This window comes from Penaeus monodon, chromosome 3 (assembly GCF_015228065.2).
Source record: "Penaeus monodon isolate SGIC_2016 chromosome 3, NSTDA_Pmon_1, whole genome shotgun sequence".
In the NCBI taxonomy this organism is placed as follows: domain Eukaryota; kingdom Metazoa; phylum Arthropoda; class Malacostraca; order Decapoda; family Penaeidae; genus Penaeus; species Penaeus monodon.
This window is the reverse complement of record NC_051388.1, coordinates 43,885,273-43,897,772: the sequence shown is the minus strand read 5'-3', so window position 1 is coordinate 43,897,772 and position 12,500 is coordinate 43,885,273. Positions and strand designations below refer to the sequence as shown.

The following is a 12,500-nucleotide window of genomic DNA, read 5'->3' as shown; positions in this document are numbered from 1 at the left end:
GGGGTGGGGGAGGAGGAGGGGGGGGAGGGTTTGGGGGAGGAGGAGGAGGAGGGGGGGGGTTGGGGGAGGAGGAGGAGGAGGAGGGTTCGAGGGGGGAGGAGGAGGAGGGAGGGGGGAGGAGGAGGGAGGGGGAGGGGAGAGGAGTTTGGGGGAGGGGAGGGGGAGGGGGTTTGGGGGAGGAGGAGGAGGGGGGTTTGGGGGAGGGGAGGAGGGAGGAGGGAGGTTGGAGGGGAGGAGGAGGGGAGGGGGGGAGGTTGGAGGAGGAGGAGGAAGGGGGAGGTTGGAGGAGGAGGAGGAGGGGGGAGGTTGGGGGAGGAGGAGGGGGAGGAGGAGGGGGAGGAGGAGGAGGAGGGAGGTTTGGGGGAGGAGAGGAGGAGGGAGGTTGGAGGAGGAGGAGGAGGGAGGTTGGAGGAGGAGGAGGGGGAGGGTTGGAGGAGGAGGAGGGGGTTGGGGGAAAGGGGGAGGAGGGAGGTTGGGGGAGGAGGGGGAGGAGGGGGGGAGGAGGAGGAGAGGGAGGGAGGGTTTGGAGGAGGAGGAGGGGGGTTGGAGGAGGAGGAGGGGAGGAGGAAGAGGAGGAGGAGGAGGAAGAGGAGGAGGAGAAGAACAAGGAGGAGGTGGAAGAATACGAAGAGATGGACGAGGACAAGTAAGAAGGGGAGTTGGAATAGAGGATGAAGGGGATAGTGAGAAAGAGGAGACGTGGAGGCGGAGGAGGAGGAGGAGGAAAAGGAGGAGGAGAGGAAGGAAAAGGAGGAGGAGGAGGAGGGGAAGGAGGAGAGGAAGGAAAAGGAGGAGAGGAAGGAAAAGGAAGGAGGAGGAGGAGGAGGAGGGAAAGGAGGAGGAGGAGGGAAAGGAGGAGGAGGAGGGAAAGGAGGAGGAGGAGGGAAAGGAGGAGGAGGAGGGAAAGGAGGAGGAGGAGGGAAAGAAGGAGGAGGAGGGAAAGAAGGAGGAGGAGGGAAAGGAGGAGGAGGAAAGGAGGAGGAGGAGGAGGAGAGGAAGGAGGAGGAGGAGGAGGAGGAGGAGGAGGAGGAGGAGGAGGAGGAGGAGGAGGAGGAGGAGGAGGAGGAGGAGGAGGAGGAGGGAGGGAGGAGGAGGAGGAGAGAGGGGGGAGGAGGAGGAGGAGAGGGAGGAGGAGGAGGAGGAGAGGGAGGAGGAGGAGGAGGAGGAGGAGGAGGAGGAGGAGGAGGAGGAGGAGGGAAAAGATAATTAGAAGGGGCATCAGAAAGAGAATGAGAAGAAGAGGGAGGAGGGGATATCAAAAGGAAGCGAACGAGGAGGTAGAGGGGAAAAGTAAAGAGGAGAAGGAAAATGGAAAGAAGAAGAAGAAGAAACAAAAGGAGGAGGAGGAGGAGGAGGAGGAGGAGGAGGAGGAGGAGGAGGAGGAGGAGGAGGAGGACATGGAATAAAGAAAGGAAGGAGATCGGGGAGAAATAGGAGAAGAGCAAGGAGAAAGAGAGAGTGAAGCGGAAGAGGGAGAGCGCAAAGAAGTGACGGAGTAGAATGAGTAAAGAAAACCGACAATAACATATGAATACTAAACAACAACAACAACAACAACAACAGCAACAACAACAATAATAAGAAAAACAATAAATAATTATGATAAAAACTGCTACTACTACTAATAATTAAAAATAATAATGATGATACTATCATAATTACTATCAATAACATTATTAGTCAGGCTATAATTACCATTACATCGGCAACAGGTTTCAACATTATCCTTTGCTTTCCTTTTTGCCAAAAATGGAACATAATACTCTCTGTTCCTGTCTTTTTTTAAATAATTTTATGACTGGAAGGAAGCGGAGGAAATCGGATTCAGAGGAATAAATATGAATATAAAACAACTTCTTCATTAAATAAACGAACTGATAACCCATTCGGGGTAAAATGACATTTAACATTTCATTTCATTTCGGTGTTATTTGCACACATGCAACACTGATATGAAAACTTTCGAACCGCCTTGGGACATACAATTTCAACAGGTCAGTGAACATCATAAGTAGTAAAAAAGGAATAGAAAATCGTGAAGTTATTCCCACGAAAATGCGACAAGAACAAACTCAACGACTAGAAAACGACGCAACGATTTTCCGCTTTGGCGGCTGAAAACTCGCCCAGCTCGTCCGTCGCAATTTTCGAACCTTCTAGCATCTCTCGGCCCCATAAACAGTGAATGAGTCACGCGGGGTCGTGCACACACATACATACATACACACACACATACACACGCGCACACACACACTCGCACCATCACATGACCGCCCCCGCGCTCCGTTTTCTGTTGCTCGGGGTATACCAACAGAAAACGGAGATACTAAGCTTGCAATGCCTGCATACCAGATGTTCAACTGCCTTCTTGACAGGTGTAAAGAGTAAACTTGATCAATTGAGAGCTGTTGCAATGTGCGTTCTTTAGATGTCAATGTATCATTCGTTTATTCCTTGAATTAAATAGAAGCTTTGCATGCAACTGCTCATGGCTTTGGGTGGGTGTGTCAAGTTGAAATCACAGGTACTGGATTGGAAAATTTATGGGTGTTTAAGCTACAATGTGAGTTTTAAGCAAAGCATGAAAGATTCTTTAATAGTAAAGGGAAGACAAAGATACAAAATGAAAACAAAGGATTCTTTAATGGAAACAGGAAGACAAAGATGCTAAATACAGATCAACCTAACAAAAAATAAAATAGTAACTTACATGTATATGAATGGATTCCTAAGAAGGTGAAATAAAAAATGAAAATCAAGAAGAGAGGCAAACCAAACTTATGGAAGAAAAGTAAGCTTTACAAAATTCCCTTCACTGAGAAATATGTATCCATGAAATAGGTATATAATGAGTATTTCATGCAAATTCCATCCATGGTAACATTTGACCATGAAAGACAGCATTGCGTTAAACAACAATACAAGTCAGATCAACATAAGATAGAGTAAAAGATGAAATTAGTATATTAAAAATAAAATGATATAGTCACAATTTGTACAACATTAAGAAGTTATTTACCTTGCATGGGCCTCTCTCAATTAGTGCCATGGCCTGGAGAAAAAGTAAAACAAATCATTATAAAACCTGTTGTAAAGAAGAGCAGGAGAGAGTTGTCCTTATGTTTTTTTCATTGCATTTATTAAAAACACCATCCATATCATTTGTGCTGATCTTAATAATACCTAGCTACATTAGTTCTTACAACCTAAATCTTTAGATAAGCATATGACTGATTAGAGTTTAGAAAGATCAGCTGGAAAAGTTATTAAATGTCCATGAAACTGAAAAATTATCATAAAACAGAAGACCAAATACAAAACTAATGATGATATTTAATCATGTAATGAAAATGGTGAAGTGATAATAATGTGCTTTATGATTAAAGACATAAAACAAACATGTCTATTTCTTCAATCCCCTTACAAAAGACAAAGCACCCCATCCTGTAATAATATAAATGTTTAACTTACACATACATACACACACTTACACACACACACACACACACACAGACTATGATTAAAATAATGATAATAATGATAATTAAGAGATCTGCGTCAACTGCATTATGTTATAATATCTTTTAGTTTCATTCTACCCTACCGTAAATCTAATCAGTCATCTTTTTGTTATTAATCTTTTCTTCATCACACAATGATATCTTATCAAAGTAAGTTACCATTTACAGTATCTGCTAATATCAGCGTAAATAAAATAAAACAGAGGTATCTCCTGAATGTACCTCCCCTCATCTAATAAGGGATTCACATTTTAGACTTCATGATAATTCATCTGATAGTCCAGAGTGTCAGTAAAGAGAGAAAACTAATATCTTATATCCTAAAATTCAAATATAAAACATTTGCTTAATTCCCAAGCAAACCTTACATAAACGCTGTAATCTTCCAATATCTTAAACAATAGGCTAAAAAAAAGAAAAAAAAAACTATTTGTTAACCTACTACTATTTTTTTTTATAGAAAATGCATAACTCGGCAATTTCACTGAATATAACCTACTATAATCTCTACCCTAAGTTATAATTGCAAAAAATCACACCCACGCAACTAAAAACCCATCATATAAAAGAATATGTACCCTCAAAAACTTTGTTTATTAACCTAATATTTCAACCTCTTGACTCCAAAGGTCTAAAAACTGCAAAGCCGACAATAAAAACCTTTTAAAAACGAGGTTTTATGTTTAAAAATTCCACCATCTGACGTGCTAACACCGATCGTCCCTCCCCTTTAAAAGGAACCCCATATTTCCGGGCCTCGAATGACGCTTATCACGCCTTATCATCTCACTGGGAGGTTAATATCTTCACCTGGCTCGTCCTAAGGGAACGTCATCCACTGCCAGTTGTCGCGGAAGTGTCTTAATTCACCAGAAAACTGAACCAAATATACAACAAGGACGAGGTTCCTGCTGTCTCGTTTTTGTTTACTTTAAACAGGTGTTTCCTGTAGAGGGCGTACGTCTTTTAAATGTTCATTTATTGTCTTGATTCTAATATTTTTGTTGTGTTATTTTGACATTTTATTCTTATTTATGTAAGAGATACGATTCTAACGTATAGTATTAAATGGTAATGATGAGAGCAACGTTCCTGCGACTTCTGATCTTGATAATAACAATTGCAATAGTGATTATGAGGAGTGGTTATGAATAATCCGTTTTTCATTTTAGCTCTCACATTCCTCTTTTCAGTTATTTTATTCTTCATCAAAAACTACAATCTTTATCTATACTTGTTATTTTTCTTATATTACTAGTCGACAGTGGTAGTTAAAAAGGTGCAGCACCTAAAGTAATTTGTCAATATTTATCTATCTATCTATATTTGTGTGTGACTTTATCTATACACACATTTATATATATATATATATATATATATATATATATTATATATATATATATATATATATATATTTATAATATATTATATATATATATATATAAAAATATATATATATATATATATATATACAATATACATATCACAAATTCAATATGTATATATATTATATAATATATATATATATAATATATATATATATATATATATATATATATATATATATATATATATAATATATATTATATTATATATAATACATGTTATATATATATATATATATATATATATATATAATACTATATATGATATAATATATTTTATATATTAATAATAGTAGTATATATATATATATATATATAATATATATATATATATATATATATAATATATATAGAATATATATATATTAAATACTTCATATATAATATATATTACATCAAATAGATATCATCAATTAATAAATATCTTTATTTAAATATATATATTATACATATATATTATATATATATAGCATTACAGAAAACAAACTTGAATTCTCTATCAGCAACTCTATAAAATATACTGATTTCATATATGATTGTTATATACTTCAATATTCACAATAAAAAAAAATTAGATTAACAATTGCCAAACATCAATTGCAGATTTCCCGATAAACATTTAGGTTATATATATAGGTTATACATATATAAAATATATATATATATATATATATATATATATAAGATATATATATATATATTATATATATAATATATATAATATATATATATATATGTATATAGATCATATATATATAATATATATATATATATATATATATATAGTTATATATTATATATATATATATATATATATATTATATAATATATATATATAAAATATATATATATATAATATATATTAATCTATATACTATATATATATTTATATCATATATTATACATTCGTAATATACATTCATCATATAATATACAATTTATATATATATATATATATCATATATTATATATTATCTATATATATATATATGATATAGTATATATCTATATAACACCATATCATACAATAAAGTTATATATAAAACATATAAATAAAAAAAGTGTTATATATATAATATATATATATAATATATTATATATAATATATAATATATATTATCTATATATTTTAAATTTTATTTAAAATTTTTGTATATTGTGTTAGTATATTGCTAGCTGTGTATGATTATTGTTGGTTATGCAATGATTTCCATTTCTCTTTATCCCTATACTTATATGTATTTATATATTTTCTGATAAATATACTCTGTTACTTATCTATATACTCATATTCATCATCTATCTTTATCTATATAACTACTATTTTTATCTATTCACAATAATTTTTGCCTCAATCTACCAAATCATGTCAATATGTCCAATATAAAAATATATATTTCCATCTTTCAGTGACTAAATATGCTGAATCTGCATATCCAGAATATTGTTGCTTGATGCTAGTTCAATAGTTATTTGCAGTGTAAGTTTGTCCAGTTTTTCCTCTTGTAGAGCTGCATATTGCATTGGGAGATTGAGTATTAGAAAGATGAGACTCTGGAATGGAAAAAATGGAGTGAGAGAGAGAAAAAAAATTGAGTTAGCAGAGTCTTTGGAAGCAAAAAATTTGATACTATATGAGATATGATTAGTTTTCTTTCTAAATGAATTGGAATCTAATTTGTGTGAGTTGCCATTATTACTTTACAAACTTGTTGGAATTGTGAATCATGAATTCCTGATATATTTGGGTGTCAAAGAAAAAAAATCCAAATATTTTAGTTTAATGTTTAATGAACAGACAAATTAGTATTACGGTTACACGAGACTAACCCATTTGGTCTTTATCCTCATTATCCCCAACTTTTATTCCCCACTTCTTATCTATCTTGATACTAGTCTCATTATCCTCATGTTTTCTTATTCTTAAATACATATCTTTCCTGGTTTTGTTCTCATCACCCTCATCTTTTCTTATTCCATAATTCTTATCCTTTCTTATCTTATTCTCAATGACCATCCTTTCTTCCATGATCTCTCCTGAACTTCTTATTTTGCAATATTCCCTACTTATTCTTATTATCATCATCTTTTCTTGTTCTCCCTCACTCTTTTTCCTGTTACTCCATATACCTGCTTATAAGGTGCATTGTCATTATCACAGTAACCATGAAGAATCAATGAAGCATTGCCTGGAATTGACTCAATGCCATTGATTATTGCAACGTGAGAAGTTTGTAGTTGTTGAAGTTTAGAATCCAAAATTTGCTTCATCATAAGTGGATCCAAGTGACTATCACTCTTGGCATTGTAGACTATATATGATGAATCTGTTGATGTAATAGATGATTCATATAAGGCTTATGAGATATATACAGTTTACATGTACTCAAAATAAAATCTGTATATAATATATAGATATATATATATATATATATAATATATATATATATATATATATATATATATATATATATATATATATATATATATATATATAATATATAATAGATGTATATATAAATATATATATATATATATATATATTATATTATATATATATATATATATATATAGATATATATATATATATTATATTATATATGTAATACATGTGTATATACATATGTCTATATACAATGTATATATATATACACACACACACACACACACACACACACATATGTGTATATATGTATGTATATGTGTATATGTGTGTATATATATATATATATATATATATATATATATATAGTATATATATAATATATATATATATATACATATACAATACATATACATATACATATACAATATATATATATATATATATATATATATATATATATATATATATATATATTATATATATATATATAATAATAATAATAATAATAATAATAATGAAATAAAACCTGCAGTGAAATTTATAAGCAGCTCTGCAACATAACCATATTATTGATAAAAAATACATAAGCTACAATATAAAACTAAAAATATGCATAGACGGATAAAAGAAAATATGAATAAATCTATAATATATGCATCCATTTACAGCAGTTTCACTAATCAAAAGCATAATTATTGTGTGAAAGATTCTTATTCTGACTGTTTCATTTCACCTATATATATGACTTACTTTGTCTATAACTTTGACCTTAACTATAATGTAATAACGGCTATGCCAGCATCAAGAAAACAGCTTCTCGTAAAAATAATAATTACCATCAAATGCAGCAGCAACACTCTCAGAAATATGCTGAACAAAACACATACTCTCTCGTTTTGTATCTTGAGGAACAGCAATTATTATAACTGCAGGTCTCAGGGGTGTTTCATCCATAATAGAATATAACTGTCCAATAATCTGTACCCAGACTTGTTTAGGCTGTGAGAATTCTGATATAAGGAGTTTTAGCTTGATTTTCAGTTTGTTGTAAACATGCACATTATTTCTACAGGTGTTGTTGCTCTTTGTTCCTGCAGAGGATGTCATATGGTTTAATGTTATAATTATAAGGAACAAGTACTTTATCATTAGCTTTTTATGTGCTGACATGGTATTGTGTACTTTTTTAATTCTGTGGAAAAGAAAAAAACATTTGGTCAGTAAAATGCAATGTGAATGAGAAAGCCAAAATGAAAGATATGTAAGTCAAATCCTACAAATATTGTATAAAATAATTGAATACAAAAATTATCATCCTTCTAATATATAGTTTACAGACATTTCCACCTGCAAATGAATAGATACACAGATATATATAGGTAAAGACATAGATGGACACAAACACACAGTGTCTTTCCCTCTCTCTTTCTCTTTCTCTCTCTCTCTCTCTTTCACACATTCAATATTAGTCACCACTTGCTTATTACTTTTTTTCTCCCAAAAGATGCTTATCAATATTTTCTCACAAAGAAATGAGCATAAGAACATAACGAAAGACAAAAATATATATAAACCTTCCATCAGTTGAAAAATAGTTCTGGACACCCACTTCACAGTCTGACTTTTACAGTAAGAAACACTTCAATAGTAAATCTACTATAACTCTAATTAAATTTTAACCTGGAATGTACTGTATTATGTTCAGCACTAAAGTCTGAGTTATCTTGCAAAGTCTAGTGATTAGAACTTATAACATATCACTAAGATCTAGAGATAAGATATGGAAGTCTTCTGTTATGTGGCAAGACTATATGATTTGTTACTAGGTATCTCCATTATCAGTGTATGTTTTTATATGAAGAAAGATGCTATAAAATTATTGAATATTATAAATGTAGTACATTTCATGTTTTTGAATTAAGGTACACAGTTATTCAGTTCATATGGAAGTCTTCTTAACCCTTTCCCGACGGGCATGGCATGTAGGTACATGCCATGCCCACTGTGAGTTTACTTGTTTAATTGTTTTTACACATAGATGGCTACACTTGTACTAAGTCACCAATGAGCCAGTTACGAGTACTGCCTGTCTCGACTGTTCATCCTTTTCGTTGATTTACAAAAATATTTTACGCTATCTTATTTTACTGTTACTAATGTTTATAACATTATATTAATTTTAATGTTTACAATAAAAATAACAACATCGATATTCATAGCACTAGTAAACAATTCGTTTTTCCTGCCAATACCAGGAAAGGTGAAATCAGGTAAGGTCACAATATCTAGTAATTGACGTTTCACAAAAATATAAAAAATGAGCACAGCATTTTCCCCATTTTTTATTCATTTTCCCTGTCGGCATTGGGTTAAATATGCAGTTACAGAAATGTTAACATGGGAAATCAATTAAACACCAAAAATATAACAACATTTATTATCAAAGGATGTAGTACGGAAATCAGGTGAACACAACAATACTTAATCTTTAAGGCTATTTATGGTAACAGAAACCTGCAAATAAGTACTTCTACGAAGTCCTTTTCAATTTTTTTTTTTTTATACAAATCAATTATAAAATAAGTGAGAGAGAGGGGAAGATGCACTCTGAAAATAAAGAGGGCAGTTTTTCTGAATAAACATGTATGATTATATATTAACTGCTCTTTGTATTAATCTAGCCTAATCAAATAAGGTAACTAAATAATAAAAGATCAATGATAATAAAGATGGTGATGTTAAAACTAAGAAATGATAGTGACATACAAATAATAATGATAATAATAATAGCAATAGTAATGACAATAATAATAATAATAATAATAATAATGATAATAATAATAGTAATGACAATAATAATAGTAATGATAATGCTAATACATGTAAAAATAGATATGAAAAAATAGTCAAACAAGCTGAGGTACTACTTTGACAGCTTCTGTGCATATAAAAATTAGTTATAGTAAATACAAAGGTCTTCAAACAAATGGTAATTCACAAGAGAAGTGATGCAACAAACAATAGTGATAATATATCAAAATGAAGCATCACCATACTTTTATTTTCACATTCATCTGTATAAACACTCAAAATCACAAAGTATAACTAAATTCACTGCATAAATAGCACTAAGGAAACTGACATATAGAGTAAACTTTAATCTTGGGTCAGTTAAGTAGAACAACTGCTTTATTTATCACTCTGCAGATTACTTCCCCTTTTTCATTCAGGTAAGAATTAGCTGACTACAGATGGCTACTTTATTTCACTTACGACTAGATAATAGCTTTATTTTTTGTGTAAATACAAATATCTATAAGTCATGAAGCACCCTCTATCATTATTATGTATGTATCAATGACTGACACCTTGTGCGACAACCTCTGTTGATGGATTTTAATTGATTAGGTACACATAATCCACAGCCAAAAATTAGACACCATAAACATGATCACACTATCCCCACAAAATAAATACTTTTTAAAAAATTTACACACTAATCTAGCTAATTGGACTTTGACTACATATATCAATCCTGTGCTCAAAATCCATCCATAACACTGGTATGCAGCTGTGGCACAAACATTTACTAGAATACTGAAATACCTATCTGTATTCTGAAAATGAAAAATGTGAAGTGCAAGAGCTTGAAACCACTGATGCTGAGAACACGTACTATTCAATATGGTTTTGTTTTATTCTTTCTTTGCATGTAGATATTTCCATAAGCTTTTAGTTACCAAAGAGTGAAATACAAGGGCTACCTGACTTCACTTTTGCACCCCATTACTTGAATATTTTTGGAAAAGTTTTGATTTCTATTATCATTATTATACCAATCAGCATAACTAGTATTGTCATTGTTATTGATATTATATTAATATTAATAACAATAACAACAGTAGAAGAAAAACCCACAATACAAAAACTAGATTTATTGAAAGTGAGACTACAGTTTCGAAATCCACCTGTATTCCATCTTCAGGTCTGACCTGAAGATGGAATCCTGGTGGATTTCGAAACTGTAGTCTCACTTTCAATAAATCTAGTTTTTGTATTGTGGGTTTTTCTTCCATTGTATCAGCACGGAAGAGTGTTTTGCAATTCATAACAACAGTAATAAAAATTGTATTTTTTTCTGAAAATTTTAATTTAACTGCATATGCATATAAATTCCAAGCATCAACAGCTAAATTCATAACACAATAAAAATGTAATTACATTTCATTTCCATCTAGGTGAGATGAGACTTAAAGAAATGAAACAGGAATAAAGGAAAGCTACTCATGCCAGAAAAATCTTTAGATCAATGAAAATAAATAATAACAATAATAATCAGAAATATAATAATAATAATGATAATAACAACAAATTTGTTAAGCATGAGATTAAAATATAACCAATGTAATTGGCAGAAATTTTGGTATTAATTCTTCTATCAAAGTTACTCTTCAGTAACATAATTAGGTCATACAATGATTTGAAAATGCCATCAACTCAAGTTCATGTCTGTACTTAAAGTATGCACTTAGCCCCCATCAGTATCAAAAGCCATAACAGAAGGCACTTAGTAAGAGGGTCAGCAGCAAATGGGTGACAAGGAGAAGGACTGAAATAACTGGGTCTTTTACAGAAATATAAATAAAAAGCAATAATAATAATAATAATAATAATAATAATAATAATAATAATAATAATAATAATAATAACAATAATAATAATAATAATAATAATAACAACAATAATAATGATAATAATAATAATAATAGTAATAATAATAATAATAACAATAATAATGAAAAAAAAAACAATAACAACAACAACAATAATAATAATAACAAAAACAATAATCATAATAATAATAAAAATAATATTAGTAATAATAATAAATATATAAATAAACAGAAAAATAAACAAAACAGAAATGTATAATCATATATAACTAGCTGCACTTACTATTAACATCTGGTAATCCTAAAGCTACATTGCCCTTCATTTAGAATCCATGATATAACAATCCTCACTGGATATACAGAAAAAAAGAAAGCAGAAAACAGGAAAGAAAAGAAAAGAAAAGAAAAAAATTAAGGAAACCAGCATTTTCACTCCACACCCAGTACTATCTAGCATACAATTTTTCTCTTTTCTTCCAGTAACAATTTCCTGCATACTTGCATACTCATGGCTGTCTCCAGGTTAGCCTTATAT

General features: G+C 31.5%; 2 protein-coding genes across 2 annotated transcripts in view; both read right to left on the bottom strand.

The window, feature by feature from the left end:
• Positions 1 to 6,319: 6,319 nt before the first annotated feature.
• On the bottom strand, positions 6,320 to 9,273 carry LOC119586488. The gene is made up of 4 exons (XM_037935230.1): positions 8,867 to 9,273; positions 8,129 to 8,484; positions 7,037 to 7,233; positions 6,320 to 6,460 (listed from the first exon to the last, which is right to left on the bottom strand). Exons 2-4 carry the CDS (start codon positions 8,460 to 8,462, stop codon positions 6,320 to 6,322), a joined length of 672 nt encoding a protein of 223 aa, XP_037791158.1. The 5' UTR covers positions 8,463 to 8,484; positions 8,867 to 9,273.
• A 440-nt stretch (positions 9,274 to 9,713) lies between these two features.
• The window catches only part of LOC119595146 (torsin-1A-interacting protein 1-like), a 15,165-nt gene continuing 12,378 nt past the window's right edge, over positions 9,714 to 12,500 (bottom strand). The window contains exon 5 of the mRNA XM_037944321.1: positions 9,714 to 12,500. This exon is cut by the window's right edge and continues 295 nt beyond it. The gene's annotated coding sequence lies outside the window, so the exon portion shown is untranslated.

Coding starts and splice junctions, on each gene's coding strand:
- LOC119586488 (XM_037935230.1), bottom strand. CDS start 8,462: ATGTCAGCACATAAAAAGCTAATGATAAAGTACTTGTTCCTTATAATT. Junction 7,234..8,128: donor TGTTGCTGCTGCATTTGATG/GTAATTATTATT, acceptor TTACATCAACAG/ATTCATCATATATAGTCTAC. Junction 6,461..7,036: donor ACAATGCACCTTATAAGCAG/GTATATGGAGTA, acceptor TTTCCATTCCAG/AGTCTCATCTTTCTAATACT.